The sequence below is a fragment of the Montipora capricornis genome, chromosome 6 (genome assembly GCF_036669925.1).
Source record: "Montipora capricornis isolate CH-2021 chromosome 6, ASM3666992v2, whole genome shotgun sequence".
Taxonomy (NCBI): Eukaryota; Metazoa; Cnidaria; class Anthozoa; order Scleractinia; family Acroporidae; genus Montipora; species Montipora capricornis.
Window position 1 is genome coordinate 72,291,548 of NC_090888.1, and position 20,000 is coordinate 72,311,547.

The window sequence follows — 20,000 nt, forward strand, 5'->3', positions numbered from 1 at the left end:
TATCAACCTATTACTCAGGCTAAATGAAACAATCTGATTGGCTGGTTTTTGGTCGGGATTTTACATTAAGGTCCGTTTCCCGGGAATTTCAAGTTGAGCGAAACACGAAACGTTTTTAAATAGAGGAATTTAATTTTTTTCATTACAGTGGTACAATTATTAGCAAGCAGAATTCAGTTTTACATGTTAAAGGTTACCCTTCAAAGTTTCGCTCATACGAAACCACCTGTCAGACCCGCACGGTTCTTACGTTACGTTTATGGCTGTAGAATCAACTGAAATGTCAATTCCTGGTAAAAACCATGCAGCATGTTAATTTTGTTGGTAGGCTAGGTATCGGAGAGCCAGAACATTTACGCATGCGCGGACGGAATGTTTGAACAAGAGAGAAAAACGCAGTACCTCCAAACATGGCCCTGGAGCGTCGTACCAAACGAGTCATCCCGGGATTTCGGCCCGTGCGATCGCTTTTGGACGCAGTTGGCCCTTCGCTGCTTTCTGCTACCGACCTCGCCTCCCGGTACGGCATTGAGGGAGAGATATGTCGGCCCCTAAGCCATATGAGACAAATCCCACGCCTACTCACAGCTCCAAACCGCCCTTGTCAATTTATCATAAGAATTGGATGGCTTAAATATACAAGGGAAAAGTCATTTTACCTGTCATATGGTAAGCACTGAAGTCGCAGATTACAAAGTGTGCGCACGCGCCCTGTTAAAGGTAACATACATACATGCATGCAGAGAATTTATTTCATCTCGAATTTCAGAATAACTACAAGAGCTAATATCTTCGAGACATTACATTTACAGCTAAAGTACATAGCATATATAGATACATTCTAAATACATAATATTTAAAGATGTATTAATTAAAAAGAAAAGCCGCTGTACAAAATGCGGCCCTGGATTCTCTTTTGAAACCAGTAAACTTAGTGATACGAATAAAATCAGGTAGCGCATTCCGCAACTAGGCTGATACATAAGAAAAAAGAACTAAGACCATAACTGGTTGTTCTTGGTTTATTTTGGGACAGAATGTAATTTCCACGAAAATTTCTGTGGACACCTTTTTTGCTTTGCAATCATTGCCAAATATAGCTGTTTTAAATAAATAAATTAATTTATTAAAGAGTCGCATTTTTAAGGTGATGTATCAAATTCAAGTAAGAAATTTTGCATTTTCATCACCTTTCTCGCAACGACCCTCCAATTCTTCCATTTTATACCACTTAAAAGAAACTATTTTGCAAACATCAACAGGTGTTGTTGGTGACCTTAACTGTTTGCCAATAAGGTTGCTGCTTTGCAGAGAAAATTCCAAACACTATCTTGCGCCAGTCTTGAAATATTTCAACACGACTGGTCAAGTTTTCCTGTTCTTTTGTTTGCAGACTTAAACAATTTCTTTTTTCAGACAAAGAGAAAATGTTCCAATCAGCACTATGAGCTAATTCGAGATAGCTTTCTCGTGTTGTGTTGAAAGATTTTTGAAACCATGTCTTCGAAATTAGTGATCTCTAGTAACCGACGTTTGGTTTGTGGCTGTTACACTCTGGCAATTTTAATCGCCTCTTTGACGTCAGGTTTGCTGTGAATTTTTTACCTTTTGACATTGAAGGAGTAATTAATAAGTCTAAGGGCGCTGCACCTTTTGCTACCGAAAGTATATCAATGATTGGTGAAAGTGACATTAACTCAAACAGTTCCAGCCGACTATTTGGCTTCTTTCCTTGATACAGATTGATTTGATTGCAATTTCAAACTCCTTGCAACAAATTCGTTTATTTCAAAATTCTGTCTGCTTCGTATATTCTTTTCTTGTAATCGGATTATTCACTTGTATTTGACACTTTGCAACCTACTTATATAATCAATTACCAATTTGAAAATCTTCCAAATAGCACAGAATGTGTTAAAAGTACAACTGAATTGAAATCTCTTCGCTTGTGCACTCATGGAGCTGCCTTCTTATAATTACCGCACGATTAGTAGCTAACATACTGCTATTATTTCTGGTATTTTAGGCTTTGAACTCAATGAGACAGAGGAAACCGTCAACGGAATAGGTAATATGACTATATTTGGCCTAAATTGCAGCTGGTTGACGCTAAAATATCTTTTAGAGATTTTTAATTTATTTATTTCTAGGCCCTGAAATAAATGGCACACAAGGAGTGACCAATTCGATGGGTAAGACGACCTTCCATTCATTTACAAATTCAATATCTTATTACGACTGCTTCGATTTCTGCAAAAGATGCGAGAAATCTATCTGTTCTTTCTCTACGCAGTCTAAGATTCTCTGAATGTTGCCCGTCGACCTGAATGACTAAAAAAGTGTTCAACAATTTAGACAAGAGTTAACTATTATTCTTATCTTACACAAGCTCAAGATCAACTTTTTGACGATAACCACGCATGTAAAATACCAGTCATGGAACTTGGATTCCTTGTGTCGGGCTGCTACGATCAACCTTCGGGAGTAAGACAGAGGTCTTTCAGGAAGGCAATGGAATTTGTCAAGAAGACAGCTGAAAAAATGAAGGTCTCCGATTCAGGAACACATGTTGGACTTGTTGTTTATGGCAAGAAACCATCTATGGCGTTCGACTTCAATGAATATTTTAACATGCCCAAGTTATCTGAAGCTATTGAAGAAGTCAAAACACCAGATGGAGGAAACAATGTTGGTCAGGCACTTTTATTCACTAAGAAACAATTGTTTGACAAAAGCGCCCGAGCAGGGATCCCCAAGGCATTAATTGTGTTGCTAACAATTAAGTCCGAGGACATATTGCAACCTGGGGTGGATGCGCTGCGAGAGGCGGGTGTCAACATCTATACAGTGGGAATCGAATCAAAAACAGATCCCATGGAAATGAGCGACATAGCTTCAGATGCACAAAAGACTTTCTTCTCAGATTACGATCATCTTGGATCTCTGGCTGCAAAACTGGCACCTAAACTATGTCAAGGTTAGAGACAATCCTCTTAGTTTTCTGTTGATTTAAATAACATTTTACAAGTCTTACATTTACACATTGTCCTTAGCAGTTTAGTCACGGAACACATTTTTTAGGATTTAGTAATCCTTCGGGGCGAGCTAAGGACAACAACTCAAGGAATGGGTGCACAAGCTAACAGTTACAGTAGTAGAAGTGAATCAGATGTTTAACAAATCGCCTCCGAGACGTTAGTAATTAGTTAAACAGTGGATAGCGTTGAAGCGCGTTTTGATTGAGTACTCCAACTCCCAATATTCTTTGCAATTCACCTCCGAGAAAATCCCTGTGGAGTTGCACCCAAAAATATCATTGTAATCGTTGCAGTAAGAAATGAGTTAAATCATCTTCTCGTGCTATATTATCAAACAGTTTTAGAATATATACTAAAACAACTGTCAACCTCATTGTCGGTGACTAATGGTAGATATTTGCCTCGGCGATTCGCGGCTCGGGAAACTGATCCACCTCAAGCTAAATATCTCGTGCGAACGCACTTTGCACTTGTCTGGTATATGCTAATCTTATGTATCAGGACATTTAGAGTAACATAGAAAGACTTCGAGTAGTATACCAGAACAAGTCTTCCTCTTATGAGAACTTTTTTAAAGAGAGCTAATTTAATTACATTAAATGAAAGAAGCCGGTTAAAAGGAATCCTAATTTTTATGAACAAAGTAAGACACCATGTGGTGTCATGACAATATGTCGAGAACATTTCAACCAAAGAGGATTAATAGTCATGCAACCGATCATTATCATTTAAAAATTACAAATTTGAAACTGAATGCAGCCTTTACAAGAGTAAAAATACGCAAGTCAGCCAACCGAAAGATACCTTAGCTCATTGCTATGGCCCAAACTGACCATCAATAAAATAAACACACCAAGTTAAAAGAATTTTGAACTTTGTGAATAAGTATCTCCTTACTGGATTCACGCCTGCTGGTCGAATATGTGGTGCCTCTTGTCATTGATGTAACTCGTTGCATTTCATGATTTTTCATTGATTTTTAGCTATTTACATCATTTTATTTTTGCTAATAAGCTAATAGTACATAAAACATTTGTATTGTAAAGTCTTAAAATACGGTAATTTCACTACATTTTATTAGGCTTGTGTGGTGTCTCCAGTTACTGTTAGTTATATACTGGAATTTCTATGACACTTAAATAAAGGTTCAGGGGCACCCAACGAATCTGTTCCTCACATTATCTGTTCCCCAGAGGAATCTTGCTGGCTGGCAAAAATACAGGTGTTTCGATGAGCTGGCTGGGAAATTTTGGTATTGATAGAGGTTTTGCCTGGGAATTACTGACTTTTTCTAGCATTTCAATCCGAGCTGGCTGTAGAAACTCTGAAGACTGAGAACGACTAAAAAAAAAAAAAGAACCCCTTCCCTCTCCCAAACATACGACGGCTGGTCAGAGCGATTGCGCTTGCGGAAAAAAACAGTTTTGTCCCGGTTTTGTCGCTTTTGTTCAGTCGTTTTGGATCGAGGAATTTGAAAGTGCGCGAAATTCCTGGCTGGGAAATAAATTTGATCGGCTGGCTGGGAAACCAACCAATTTTATCTAGCTGGCTGGGAAATTTCTTGTGTGTCTTGCTGGGAAAAAGGAACAGACAATGTTTTACCAGCAACACTGAAAAACACCTGAAAATGCCTTAATAACATTTATTTTCATTAACTGGGCTATAATACATTCATTTTACAACAAATTGGTCGTTGGGTGCCCCTGAAGGTTAAGAGAAAACGTCCTTCCATGGACCCGCCCTGAACTTGTATATAGCACAAGCGAATATCAATGTTTATCATCTCATGATTTTTTTACGTAGCACCCACAGAGCTGACCATGGCAAATGACGAGAACAATCAAAGTAAGTATTAGACAGAGCAAAAACTATCGCTGTTGAACTTTTTCGTCCTGTTAGCACTCGCTCCACTTTCAAGCTCTTCTGGAACTGATTTTCGACCATAGATCATGTTTAACATAGTGTACCGAACCCGTTTTTATCTTTCTCCTGAAATCGACAGTTAAAATGGGTTTTCTTCAAGAAGTTTTGCCTTTAAACTGCATTTTTGAAATGGTTGAATGCGATGTGTTTTTTCCCGTTTCAGTGAATCCAGATGAAGAACCGGGAGCTGCAACAGCCCATGTCAACAATGTTAATGTTACATCCCCTGGTAAGATTTTTCCCTTCATTAAATTTAATCTAGACCGTTTGTAACCCAGAAATCTATACGCAGGATACAGGATAGCCACATAATTATTGAAATCATGACATCATCCATGACCTTGTTAACTGTTGGAGTTAAGGTTCAAGGAATCAGTTTCGTATTGAGTAATTTTTGTTGCTGTTGGCTTTCAAATGCATGGAGCCGCTCGCACAGCGTTCGAGGACATCCAGCCCAGTCCTAGAACAACAAGCAAGTATCAGGAATTTTTTAAGAGCACGTCTTGAAGCTCTGTAAATTCACAGTAAAATACTTCTCAAACCTTCGTCGTTTCCCTCTACAGGACTACCGTTGCCAGGCAAGAAAGAATCATCAACGAAGGAAGGTCAGTCCATTTCGTTTGGTTTGCTTACCCTTTTTGATTTACACCAGGAAAACATATCCGCCGTGAGAAAAATTCAGTATTTATTACATGGATAGGGTTTCTAGCCGATATAACACGCTCTGTGATTGGCTAAGAGCAACTAAGCGCTAGGGCATTATTCTCCCGTAATGCCCACGGGCCAATGATGGATTATGCAAATTACCTTTTTCTTTTTTAGAACCGTTCTGTTAGCCATGCATATAAAAAACAACTTAATAACCTCGACCGTTAGGTCGTTACACTGAAAATCTCAAACCTCGGCCTAGCTGTATTGACCTCGCTGTCGCGCGGTCAATACGGCAAGCCCCCTAAATAGTCGATACTGTTTCTTTGTAGTCTTAATGATTGCAGATTCCAACAAAGTCAATTAGGGAGCTTTTACTGCAACGATGACGGCAACAGCTACGGGGGCTTTATCTTAAATAAAAAAAATTGCTATCTCAAATGTGTGCAAGAACCGTGAGTGAGAATCATTGTAAATAAGGTCGAAGTAAAACTGGAACTGAGGCAACATCCATGAACCTAATTTCCTCACAAACCTACTAGCTAATACCATTTCTTGTTGTTATTTGGCATAGTGCGGTAAAAATTCACAAAGATGTTAGACGCATGCGCAAGAGCAGTCAGAGTGCTGTTGCGTTTTGTGACGTTCTCGTAGCTGTAGCCTTCGTCGTTACTAAAGCTCCCTATTGCATCGCAGGTCCACGGACAAACAAGGTGGATCTGGTGTTTCTAGTTGAAAGTACTGGAAAGATGGGTGTTGCAAACTGGCAGAAAACAATTTTGTTCATGAAATACGTCACCCACGCATTTGACGTCTCAAGCAAGCGAACGAAAGTTGGAATCGTCGTCGAGGGTCGGACGTTTTACGCTGTTGTAGACTTAAATAGAATCGTCAGGGAACCACTCTTGTTGGCTCTCATGGGAATGATTCCTCTTCCATACGGGGATCAAAAATTCGGCAAAAGACTGAAAGATGTTAAAGATTTAGTCATCAATACAAGTGGAAGATCTGACGTACCTCACATAGTGATCTTGTTGACTGATGGGAAATCTGTCGATGATATAAAGAAACCTGCTAAGGTACTTCAAAAGAGTGACGTTGAAGTCTTCGCTGTTGGATTGGGATCCAAAGTTTCGCTGGCTCAGCTGGAACAAATTGCAAGTTTTCCAGCTTCGAAATATGTTTATAACAGCGATTTTAATGATATTGTTAAGATAGCGAGCAAAGTGGTTGCTCAAATTTACAACAAACATTTTTGTGGAGGCATGGACGCACTTTTGCGAAGGCTTTTGCAAAAGCAAGTACCTAGGACAAAAAAGATAGCCCCAAAAATTCCATTTCACAAACTTAGGCCAGGTTAGGTTCAATGCAGCTCATTCTTGGTATTTCTTAACAGTGTTCATGTTCACGCTGGATTGGCATTTTGTATTTTCTAGTGATAAAATCCGAGTGATGAACTTTGAACTTTTATTTCGTCGTTCTTTTGTATATTTTTTTTTTCTTTCTTTATTGAACATTAAAAAATTGCTAGAATGTGAGAGTGCTAAGTCAAAAACTGTAAACACAGGATTTCTCAGTTCCACAATCTAAGAAAATAAAATTTGAGAATAGCTGAGAAAGAGAATTGACAAGCGTTCCTCAACAGAATGATAGTCCAGGAAACACATAAAAGGAAAGGAACTTTATTTAAGTGTCTAGTCGTTCTAGCGCTGGAGCGCTAATTGGGGACACTGTAAACTGAAATGAACAATGAAAGTAAATCAAGTCGAATGCCGGTTTTTGACAAAGCAAGGGGTTTTTCAAAGTGGCATTTCTGCTGTTGACGAAGGATTTAAGAACGTTAATGTATTTGCAACCAGACAAGCCTTTGGTTTATCCGAAACTCCTCAAGGGGCCAAAGACAAACCTTGCATGAAAGAGATAAATTTGCGGTCAAATGCACAGTGCAAGGATTCAAGTTTCAAGTTCCGGGAGCAATCGCAAAAAAAGTACGGTGAACGCAGTTAATCTTTACTTAAAGAGCAGCATTTGGGGGACGCTTTGTGACGTTTTTTGTCTGTATTCCACGACACGAGGGATGTTTAAGTTGGAGAAAACAGCAAGGGGACACTTCGTGACGCTTATTGAAATGCCCGTGCACTTAATTAGGGACATGCGCAAAAGAGGCTCAAATTTTGTTCCATTTTTCAAAAAAAAATCTCCAAAATTTAGAGAGAGTGCTTAAAAATGGCTAAGCATTTTGTAACATTCCTGTCGAGATTTTTATGAATTTGCTATTTGTATTAAGGTTTTGTCTTCCGTGATCATAAAGTAAAACATAAGCGTTTTTCAAGCAAAAGAAAACTTAAGTAAAATATATTTTGAAGAATGACATGATTTCAAATTTCTTTACATCAAACCTCGGCGTAATAATCAGGCTCGTTCAACCGTGAAGTATTTTGTGTTCAATTCCGAATCCAAGGTTTTTGCTCCAATTTAAGAAAAGCGCTCCCGCAAAAAGTGTATAACGCAATCGGGACAGTCTTAGCAATGTTCCACTACTAAAATTCTGGGTTTAGCTATGATTATCATAATCATCGTCATCATCAACATTATCATAAATTATAATAATTATTATCATTATAATAATAATCATCATCATCATCATCGCTGTCTTCATCGTCGTCATCATCGTCGAGCGTTTCAATTTCCTCTTCTCAATGATGTCACTTTGTATTATACATGTTTACTTTCCGCGATGTTATAAAAAGTTTGAATAGTAAAATTTAGTACTTCCTTGTTCCCTAACGGTTCCAGATAACCAGGTAAGAAAACTGCTGGCGAAGCCCTTCACCATTCTTTTACCTGTTTGAAACAAAAATACAGATAAGATACTTTGCTTTACAGGGTCACAGCCAAACCAAAAAGCTGACACTGTTGATCAAGGCACCAGGATGGCACAGAACATGGCAAGAGATGATGCCGACTTCCAAGACGCGGTGACCAAAACGAGTACATCTCACGTAGACACATTTGATATCCCTTCAGAAGCAGAGGAGTCGAATAAAGAGACAACTGAAATGGACAACGAAACCTTAGATTCAGCCAGCGGGGAAGATATGCCCAGAAATGCTAAGAATGCAGCAGTTGACGCTGGGGATTTAATGCACTCTTCGGGCTATTTAGTTGATAATAGCTCAGAGAACCCCAACGGTAAGAATTACGTTTTTAACTTGGTAATAATGGTAACAGATAATTGATTCTCAGGCAAAGTCTGATGCTACTCTGGTTTACCAACTCCGTCTCAGCCAATCAGCATTCAGTAATTTTGCCCATATATGATAAGTCACTTTGTCAGTTCACGGTCTGTGATGTAATGTGCTAATTCTGCTCAGGATTCTGGCTCTGCTATGGTGACGAGAGCATGAAACTAAACTACGCTACACTAATAGACCATTTTACAGTTGTAGCTAGCTTTTTTGTAACCTTAACGTTTCGTATGTTACAACATACATCATCAGAAGTGATTATTATTCAGTTACAGATAAATTTAAATTCAAAAATACAACTGTACGGACTGGGAACTAACGAAATTGATTGACATAAAACGACAAGAAATATGCTAATAGTAGAGATATAGTTTCCCACTGCCAACGTTTTCATTTAAGACTGGCTTTAGATCACGGATAAACTGAGAGACTCTTTAATTTTACAATGCATGTCTGATCGACTAGTTGCTAATATTTCAAAATGACCCCACTTAATGCTATGGTTGGTTATGAAAGCATGATCAGCAATTGCAGATTCGTGACAATTTGTAGTTAGGGCTTTAAAATGTTCTGTTTTTCTGTTACGTGATCGGAGTTTCGTTTTCCATGCAAAATTACCTACAAATTGTCACGAATCTGCAATTGCTGATCATGTTTTCTTAACCAACCATATCCCGTTTTTAGGCAGAATACGCCCACCAGTCTCTAGGAAACAAATAGGAGAGAAGAAATCTCTGAAGAAGAGTAAGTCCGATTAAATAAAGACTTCGTAATTTGAATCTTATATTTATTCTTATTTTCACGGGGTATATCCAGCCATCCATCTTAAAGTCATTGTTCGGAAAAGAGATTCGAAAATGACTGCCCAGATTGAGTCTGGCAATGGACTGGTAAATTAATTAGCCAAATTTTCTTCGCTTTTAAGTTCTTTCAAGTTGTTTAGACTTATCATCTTTTTCGCCTCGGGCTGGAAATCTATATCATTGTGCACTCACCATCTGGATATCGTGTTCAAACTTCTTTTCCCAATTTTGTAACTAGACTTCCAATAAGCCATTATTCACACTTGGTTACTTCTAACTTCTTAGCATGTTTAGCGAAGGCGGACATTGGAATCCTGATTGATGGATCATCTTCAGTTAAAAAAGATAACTTTTCCAAGTTACTGGCTTTCACTAAGAATCTGGTCAGCTCGTTCTCAGTTTCCAGTAGTCGAGCGCATATAGCAGTGGCCACTGCTTCCAGAGGCCCACAAATTGGCTTTGATTTTCAAGGTTTTCAAGACGTACCAAGCTTGAACACGGCAATATCGCGAATTGCATACCATGGTGGACCATTTCTACTGGGTAAGAAACTTCTTTCCTGTTATCAAAAGAACTGTATTCCTGTGGAGTTCAAATTAAAGAATTTCTTTTTGCAATATTATTGCATTTTTGTAACTGTCTCAAGAAGGTTAAACAAAGCGAGAGTTTTTAACCATAAAATGCAAAGCTCAGAATTTCCGTTATAATCTGTCAAAAGCGGAAATAATTCAGAGTCAATGTAAAAGCGGAGGAATGTAATGACGGAGTTTTTAGATAAACAATTAAGAACAAGAATCAGCAAAGGTAGGTTAGAATGACGTTTCGATGAGTCGCTCATCATTTTCAAATTCGTGAAATTAGAGCACGCTTTCATTTTATAACAAAATGATGGTGAAAAAAGTGTTGCATACGATTAAGAATGTAAAATTAGGTAAATTGAGTTTTCAGTTTCTTGTCTTTGGTAACAAGCATTTCGTAACTTAGGTATTCCAGCTTCCTATGGCATTTCTTAAGAACGTTAAATTGTTCTCGAAGATCTTTATTCCTCAAATTATGTGCGTCATGTAAATGTTTTCCAATAGCAGAATGTTTTTTTAATTAATGTTCATCAGTGCGCTGAAAGAGGTGTCGGTGCTTCTTAAACACGCCAGCAACTTTTTCAAAGCACTCACGAACATTGAAAAACATTTGCAATGCATTCTTTTGCTTTAGCCGGCCTAATTAGAGCTTCTCGCTGGTTATTGAAAATGGTTGGTTGATTGACTCAACGTTTGGTTTTTTTTTTTTTCTTCAACATTATCGCAATAGGATCGAGCTTAACTGGTTTAAAAACAACCTGGTTTCAGAACAGTGGTAGAACAAGTATTCCCCAGTTGCTCCTAGTCCTCGCAACCACAGCGTCAAGTGATGATATTGTTGCACCATCTCGTATGCTGAGAGACCGAGGGGTTCGTATTGAGAGCGTGGGGATTGGACCAGATTTCGATGGCACACAACTCAAAGAGATAGCAACTCATCCTGCCAAAGATCACGTGATGGCTGTCTCCAAGTTTGAGCTCTTACCTATGATCAGACACTTCCTAACATTCCGGATGTGTAGAGGTTAGAACCTTTGCTTATTACCTGCATGATGCACTTGTAGTGTATCAGAAGGAAAATCGTATCCGGCAGACAGTGAATCGTTTAAATCAGTGTTCAGTATCACTTGATGCATTCCACGGAGGGTTCTGTGGTCGTTGGTAGCGAGTACGTGAATCAAACTTTGTTGGTTTTAACTGAAAACGTAACATGGAGTGTTCATTAAATAACGGAATGCAACGTCACGATGGTATATTCTCATGACATAACAATGACGTTGTTAATTTCCAAATGGCGGCCATCTTGGATCCACAGATCATGTTTTTTTGTTCAGCCAGGGCTGAAATTTCGTTCCGCCCACCGGGCTGAAATTTTGTTGCGATTACATGCTCAATTTCAGCCCGCGCGCAAAACGCAAATTTACTGAGACGCGAAAACATGATCGATGCACATGCTCACATTCCTTTTTCAGCCCGGACTGATAGCGATTATTTAACAATTATTCGCCTCAGGCTCAGTGATTATCGGTGAATATTCACCCAGACGAAGTCGAGGTGAATATTCACCGATAATCACTGAGCCTGAGGCGAATAATTGTTTTAGTATAAATACACAGGTGATTATTTCAAAAAAGATAAAGAAAAACATTTCAACGCGAAAATCATCTTCACTTACAGTGGCAAAACGACTACTGGCAGCCATTTTGTCCGTCGAGGTGATAGCGAGCCAATGAGAGCGCGCGATTTTGTTTAATCACCTGTGTATTTATACTAAACAAAGATATTTCAGCCCGTTGGCCGGTCCCGGCTGAAAATCAGGCCGGTTTGAAACCTCCAATAGCCTTGGGCAAAAAAAGTCTTCTTTTGGAAAACATGATTCTAGTTATTAGACTTGACTATTAGAGTGTAACGTGAAGTGCTAGTTTACTACTCATATATACCATGTGAGCGTTAACCCTACTAATGGAATTGGACAGAGAAAAGCTCTGACCAGGATGGGAAATGAACCCACGACCAAGTTCGGGTTAGATCATGACCGCTGCTCTACCGACTGAGCTACAAGGTCAGACGGGAGTAGGTCGTGGGATTTTAAGACGTAAATGTCACGATAATGAGTTTCTACAAGTACAAGGAGGGGTTACGTTTTTGCAAACGTTGGCCGTGTAGCACTTATATTTCAACAGACTTAACTATTAGAGTGGAATGTGAAGTGCTAGTTTTGTACCCCATATGAACCATGTGAGCGTTAGTCCTACTAATGGAATTGGGCCCACACAAGGACAGAGAAAACTCTGATCAGGGAATCTAGTTATAACTAACAAATCTAATACTAATAAATCTAGTTATTAGTATCGTTACTTGATTAAACGTACAAGCTTTGCGACACATCCACACATTTGAAATAGCAATAAACACTGTAAATAAGAAATTCATTAGTTTTAAGACTTGCATCATAATCCATTGTCCATTAGTGGAGTGAATTACTTTCTACATAACTACTTCAATAATACACTTCATTTTAAATGTCACTTTTTTTTTACCATAGCCGTTGGCGGGAAGCTCATTCCATCACCCAATTCAGGTACCTTATGTTTGTTATCAAGCAAGCACTACTTTGTTGTTAACAAAATTAAAATGTTACTTGAATACGTGTCTGATTCGAAAAACGACCGATTGGTCTGGGCGCCCCAGTTTCATCTCTAACCTCGAGTTGATCGTTATGAATAATCTTCGCTGCAACCTCTCGGTTGAGATTGAAAATATTCAGCTGGCTTAAATTCCACCAGTTGCGATTTTAGTTTATTTCTCTCATTTGCCGCATTGGTCCTGAAAAATCCCTAATGAGAGCAGTCAAGTAAATTATATTAATTACTTATCTCTAACCGTTATCGAATGACGAACTTTACTATTTTTGTCATTATTACAGCGCACCGCGCCTTACCGTGGCCACCTAACAAAGTTCTTTTTTACAAATTATCGGCCAATCAAGATGTGTGAATTTGATTAACAGTCACGCCTCCTTGCAAAGTTCGCACAGTTGTAAGTTGAACAACGTTCCATGGGCCTTTGAGTTGACGTATTTACACGTAATTGTCAAATGTGAAAGTTTGTTGGGTGGCCACGCACGGTAAGGCGCGTTGCACGTTAAAACGTTATAACATTCTATTTATTTTGACTGTGTATTTTATTTTTTCCTGGCCATTACTGTAGGTAACAACAAAACTTTTACAGTCGCTTCATAAATATTTACTCTGTCTTTGACTAAGTGTGTCTTTGATATTCTAGCTGATGACCAGTCTGGAAAGAGTACGTCCTCCTCTTCAGGCATAGAGGGACAGGGCATCGATGCCGCAAAAGTAAACAGAGTACAGCACCTGCCGACTATTAAACCAGTAGAACAAAATTCAGATTCCAACGATGAAAACGAAGCTGATCAAAATAAAGAAAACCTGAAGGCTCAGCTAGAACAGCTGGACAAACAAGAGCGGATGAACAATGCAAGCAATTCATATCAAAAGGACGAAATCGAAAAAGCAAGGATCAAAGAGGTATCTGTTGCAAAGATAAAGTAACGCAAGTTCTTTTTTACCAAAATGCAAAAGACGTCATTTCTTTGAATTAAAAACATGGTTTCTACTATTAGACTCCTTTTGCTGCCATTAATTTCCAGTTAAAAAATAGGCGTTTGCTTTGTATTTTAAAATCAAGTATAAAACTGACAAGCTGGGAGAATACCTCGTTCGAAAAAAAGCCACTGCAACAACGCTTTCAAGAGAGAAGCTTTTCTTGTGAGGCCTAACTGGGAAATTCAGCTTTTTCAGTAAACGTTTTACTTAATAAACATTGGCACCTATTCTCAACAACTTCGTCTCTTGACCCAGTTCAAACAAGGTAAGTAACAACCTCGTTCCCAGGGTCTCTTCTCATCGACAAAGAGACCCTGGGAACGAGGTTGGGTAATTAAGCAACTCAGCACCCGGTTCAAACGTCGAACATTTCATGTACCGAACTTAAATCCTTATTTGGGTAGACCCAAGTAGTAAAGTTCACAGGGTTGATTCAAACGTCGAACTTAATTTGTCGATTTCCCCATGTAAACCACTCGAACTTAATTCTTGGGTCGACCCAAATTAGATAGGTCGAACTCAATTGATTCAAACGTCGATCTTTTCATCTACTTTATTTAATGAATTAGGTTCGTTACATTTGAGTACATGAAAAGTTCGACGTTTGAACTGGGATTAAGTGAATGCCCAGACTGTGACGTTTTAAATAACTCTATCCTGTTCCTAGGGAATAAGGCGTAAGCTTTATTCGTGGTTGCGACATCTCCGAGGGTCAAAGAAAGACATGGGAGCCGTCTACAGATCGTTTATCTACAACATAAATGGGCACCATGACAGTAAGTCTTTCATTGCCTTGGATTTAAAGTTAACAAAGAATTAAGAGATTTACAACTTGATATGCGGTGCATATTATATCACTGGGGAAATGTGGGTTAAGGGCAGAAGAATAATGGTAGGGAAAACGGGGAGGGAACTTATCGCTTCTTTCTGTATTTGTTGTCCCCGTACTTACTTACTTGCGCGTTTTGTGGTCACGATCGATCTGACTATTCAAAGAATCGTCCAAATCTGTTTGGGAAATTTATGTACGGTCATATTCTCTTAGGTGTTAACTGTAAGGATAGACACGATTTGTGTAAACAGTGGGCTAAGAGTAACCTCTGTGAGAGAGGAAATGATATCATGGATCCACAGTCTGTGCAAAGAGTTTGCCCAAAGTCCTGCCAAGTCTGCTTTAGATGACGTGAAATAAACGGGTAAGCAAAGAAATAAAATGAGAATAAAATGGTATGTTTCATTAAGACCCTAAGTATTGGTTTGATCCTGCAACTCCCCATAGGGTAGGTATATTATTGAATTGAGTGAGTCAAACAAGTGAGCCAATTGTCCGGTGAATATAACAGGGGAGATACAGTTAATATGAAATGACGAGAAAGAATTTTTCACGATGTCACCTTTTGGGTCTCAATTATAATATTTATCAGGATACTTTTAGGATTGAAATTTGCCTTCATAAGAATTCGTATGATTTTATCGTTGCGACTAAAACAGCAATTTTTGAGGGGGGCACCTGCAACCTTCTCGTTGTTTATATCGGAAAACCCTCAACGCACTGAATGTTCACAACTTAAAGTATTTTTATTTTTATTTTTTAAGATCCAAGCACATCACAGAGTGAGGAAAAGGAAAACTGAATGGAGTTGAAATATTTTTCTATACTAAAACTGAAGCGAATGTACGAAATGTGGTTAATATATAAGCCAGATCCCGTTGTTTTCCATATGAAAACACAGACAGAAAACAGCAAAACTGCGAACCAACATCGGTCGACGCAGTAGAAATAAGTTGTCAGTAGCCATGGTCATAATATATAGTCTATATATTTAATTGAGGTTTGAATTGAAGTATTAAAATGATGGCCCTATTAATCTTGGAAAACGAACACGTGTCACGATGCTTAGAACATAGGTAGATGAATAGAAGTCTTAGTGAGACTGGGTACTAGAACTCTTGTTAAGGCCAAAATTAGCGGGGAAATCGTAACAAAATGGCTAGGGATCGTCTTGCTTTTAAATAAAAAAAAATCAAACAAGAAAATTCGAAAACGGTTGCGCTATTTTCCTCTAATACCACTGAAAATCGCCAACCAAACTAAGCTGTAGCAGAGCTAGAAGAAAATCTTATTTCAAGTTAGTCTCGTTAAGCTTTGCCGTCACCCATGCACATAAAAGGCGAAAACGTGAGCATTTCAGCATTAGATAACTTCGAACACAAGAGGGCTTTTTCTTTGCCACTAGTAAGTTCAGCTTTCGTTGGGAGACTACGCAGCTTTCCTTGCATGTCAGACGAATGTTGATAAAGATATATTTATCGATTTCTGTTGTTGTTGTGTTCTCTTTTGTGTGGTCTTTGTTGATTCGCATCAAATGGGGCATTGCTACACCATTAACATATCTGTAGTGTTCCAGAAAACCTCCCGTTCTCCTTGGAAAAATGCTGGCTGTCGCTTTCGTGTTATGAAAATATTTAATCCCTTGGGCAGGAGACTCAGTCGTTTTTGTCCGTTGGTTCTCACAAAACCTTTTTATTTTTGTTTATAATTTGTATACGAGCAAAGAAATATCAACTAGTAACCTTTGAGAGACAATATCAGCTCGTAAATTCATATGCATGAGTTTCCACGGTCCTCTGTCACTTACACATTCCGCTTAATTAAGAACCCGAAATGCTATTGTCACGAAGGCTTCCTATTTGCGTTGCAAAATACAGCTGTGCTATGAGGAGATGAGAGTGGTTACAAATTCAAAGTAAACTTTATATCAAGTGATTTACATTTCAGAAAAGACTAGGAATTAGGTCTAACTGATTTTTGTATGATAGAGCGAAATTCAATTGAGTGTCAAAAGTAATTAGCGAATTGCTTTGGATTTGCATTACTTCACTCAGTGATTGGGTCAAAGTTCTCGGGCCATTTTTTCAACCAATCAGAAGTGAAACCAAAACCAATCGTGGCTCGGGCGTGCACATTTTCCCGCGCTTTGTGTCGGCTACGTGTAATTAGTTCGAGTTTTGATTGGTTTTCTGGATTGTCTCCGCCCTTTTTGATTGGCTAAAGTAATTACTTTGGTTTTGGTTTTACGACACTCGATTGAAACTCGCTCTATATTTCAAATGGGAAAATATAATTACAATAATACAAGAAATAAAATTTCTTCTCCTACTTTCCGTCTGTTTCTTATTCGCTCTACGGTCACTTGTGAACATAATGATTAGTAATATCTCAAGTTCTGGGTTATGTTTTTCATTGTGTAGGATATTCAGACTGGTTCAGGTATTTGTTGTTCTTCTTTTTTCACATCCCTTAGCAGCTAAGTGAAAACTGAGAAGAAACTAAAATTCAAAGTATGGGCGGTTAACAGAGATATAAATCAGAATACGATGTTATATATTTCTGAAAATACGTTTATTTTAAAATATATATACCAGATCAGTTAGCCACTTGCAAGTGTGTACAAACATTTAAATGTTTCTTATAAAATATCGTTACCCATCTGTCCGACTGTCTAAAGACACCTTCATTCTTTAATTTTTTGGTAGTTGTTGTCCTTCAAATGTAAAAAAAAAAACTTTAATTGAGTAAACTCTACAACAACCAATGGTGAGGCTTTATTTTTTCAGTTGAACGCCTGTGTTGATTCTGCTTGGAGGAGACTCATCTTACTTGAGTTGTTCAATACTTTTTTACCAGCCCGTTCAGCTAATCGCATTTGAATGAAAAATCAGGGAAGTATTACAAAGCAGTAAAATGTGAATAAAGATGTGAGACGATGTAACAGCACATGTAAAATTTGATGTGACTGCATTTAAATTAGGCACAAAAATATCATTCAGCCTGTATAATTATTTACTTAATACCAACGAAGTATTTTTGTCGATGGCAATCGTGTCGTTTTTCGTTTTCAGTGCGAATTCAAAATTTTGCAGTACACTCTCAAAAACACATAAAATAAGTTTTTCAACTTAAGTTTTTCTTCCTACTTGACTCATTTGACCAATTTCAACCAATCAATCGATCAGTCCGCGCGACTCTATGTTAGAGAAGGCAATTACAAACCAACTTAGCACATTTTAAAGAAGGTAATGTTTCAAATCAAGCTAAATTTAAAACAAGAGCAAAAAACCAATGAAGCGCAAAGCACAGTGCCAGTGCTGAAACTGACATCCCAACTTATAATATTAATTTTTCAGATTTATTGATTCAACTGTTTACAAAAATCGTACACTTATCAGTTATTTCGCAATTTAATATGCTTGGGAGGGACAAATTCTTGTTTGACCTATTTATTGATTGGGAGCCTGCTTTCCCGGTATGCGTTACACAGCCACTTGACGTTTTTTTCCATGGCAACAAACTGATTTCAAACAACTTGAATGACGAAGTATCCTTGAAGTTCTTCCTGATTGGTTACTTAATCCAAAAGAGGATTTATAAATTCATTACCCTTACGTGCACTGACCATATCGCAGTAAGTCGCCTTTGCATTGATAACATGAAAACTTGTCTTTTCCTTATTTTCTGCGTGGGTCTCACCTTGGCCCAAGACCCTCCTCCGCCTCCACCACCTAATACACTGCCACCATCACCGACCAAACACCCGTATACGGTGAGTTAAACAGCCTTGTAATGTAATAGCCACTAACCCTGCAAGAACGGCTTAAATTCTGCGACCCCGCTCATCTTAACTAGTTCCAGATTCGGTTTTCTCTTGGTTTTCTTCACACCACCAAGTCTGCCGGAAGAGTTTCGGTGGATTGACATGAAATGTGGTAGCATTATATATAATTTGTAAAAGCTAAATTACCAGCATAATCTAAGATCTCTGACGACGACATCACGAATGGGTGTTACAAGGTATTTGATAAAGTGGTTTGTGATTCCATCTCATGAAAATGAACAATTTTTTTCCACTTTCTCCACGATCAAGGGATATCGTCGTCTGCCAGTTGCGAGAAGGCAATAATAAATAACGTTAACAATTATAACTTTTGTAGGAGGAAATATTCCCTGATCCGGTGGACTTATATTAAAAATGGTAAAAACTTTGCGGTTTGCGCTTTGAAAGAAATGCTCGTTCATGCGTAACAGGTGCAAATAAGCATTCCATCACCCATCAGGCCAACAGTTTTCAGTTGAGAAAGGAATTGCAATGACAAGAACGGTGAAGATTAATTAAATGTCGAGAATCTTTTTAAAATGCTAATTAAGTGAGTGTGGATTGACTGGCAACAATCCCTCAGCTTTTGTACGTTAGCAAACATCGCCGAGTAACTTGATGAAGCCTACAATTTTCAGGCTGCTACAGGATTAAAACAAATGAAGCAACAAACACAATCTGATCGATGAGGGACATTACCCCATACCAAATGTCTTAGTTATCATTTTTGCATTTGAAAGTTCTTAATAAGTATGTATCCCAATTTTGTCTAGCAATGCTTGGATACCTATGACGTGTGCATGAAATCAGACGAGGAACCGGACAAATGGAAGTGCTTTAATGCATTCTACACTTGTCAAACCGATTATAGGGTAAGTGTGATGAGACTGTACTCTTACACGATCGAATCAAACGTAAGTCCGGACCACCACAAATGTAATTATCAAAGGATAATGATGCATCATGGAACCGAGTTGCTCGAAGCTTAGTTAACGCTAACCATTTCAAAATCTTTCGGTTGTCATGGTATTTGTTACATTCAGTAAAGTGTAATGCAGCAGAAATCCCAATAAACACAGCAACAACAACATTGGTCCTCGCTACTACGATTTAATTATGTCTAGGTACTTCATGTTACCGTGACAGTAACGCTGGTCATCGAGCAACTCGGCTCTGAGCTAGCCAGTGTAGCTGGGGGGATATTTTCTCGCGGTATTAGCGGCGAAGCAACACTTCTCGTCACCATGCCACTCGCGGCCCCCTCTATTTGAATAACGCCGCGATAAACCCGCCAGCTTCGTAGGATGGCTGTGAGCTTTAGCCCTAGTATAAGCTACGCAAGGGAAGACAAAAAATTCTTTGACTAGGGTAGATAATGACAAAATTAACTATTTTGCATTTTTCTCGGATCTTTAACAAGTACCCTTTGGTTAATCTCGTACCCAGATTTTCCACGGTCATACGGAAGGAAGATCTGGTAA

The 20,000-nt window shown here is 38.5% G+C and overlaps 2 protein-coding genes across 2 annotated transcripts in view; both read left to right on the forward strand.

Annotated features, from left to right (window-relative positions):
* The first annotated feature begins 1,399 nt into the window (after positions 1-1,399).
* LOC138054452 (cartilage matrix protein-like) lies at positions 1,400-17,346 on the forward strand. The gene is made up of 16 exons (XM_068900891.1): positions 1,400-1,585; positions 2,027-2,068; positions 2,151-2,192; positions 2,390-2,977; positions 4,842-4,883; positions 5,125-5,190; positions 5,525-5,566; positions 8,496-8,801; positions 9,542-9,601; positions 9,946-10,203; positions 10,969-11,262; positions 12,784-12,819; positions 13,524-13,786; positions 14,532-14,640; positions 14,910-15,060; positions 15,461-17,346. Exons 1-15 carry the CDS (start codon positions 1,498-1,500, stop codon positions 15,044-15,046), a joined length of 2,373 nt encoding a protein of 790 aa, XP_068756992.1. The 5' UTR covers positions 1,400-1,497; the 3' UTR covers positions 15,047-15,060; positions 15,461-17,346.
* A 984-nt stretch (positions 17,347-18,330) lies between these two features.
* Positions 18,331-20,000, forward strand: part of LOC138050841 (uncharacterized) — a 5,254-nt gene continuing 3,584 nt past the window's right edge. Inside the window, exons 1-2 of the mRNA XM_068897114.1 lie at positions 18,331-18,468; positions 19,293-19,391. Of these exons, the coding sequence (XP_068753215.1) occupies positions 18,355-18,468; positions 19,293-19,391 (213 nt within the window). The 5' untranslated portion in view covers positions 18,331-18,354. The remainder of the gene's footprint in view (positions 18,469-19,292; positions 19,392-20,000) is intronic.

Excerpts from the sequence above, each read along its gene's own strand:
- LOC138054452 (XM_068900891.1), top strand. The coding sequence starts at position 1,498 with ATGTCTTCGAAATTAGTGATCTCTAGTAACCGACGTTTGGTTTGTGGC. Across the intron at positions 5,567-8,495 it reads AGAATCATCAACGAAGGAAG|GGTCACAGCCAAACCAAAAA; the intron begins GTCAGTCCATTT and ends TTTGCTTTACAG. Across the intron at positions 10,204-10,968 it reads TGGTGGACCATTTCTACTGG|GATCGAGCTTAACTGGTTTA; the intron begins GTAAGAAACTTC and ends TTATCGCAATAG.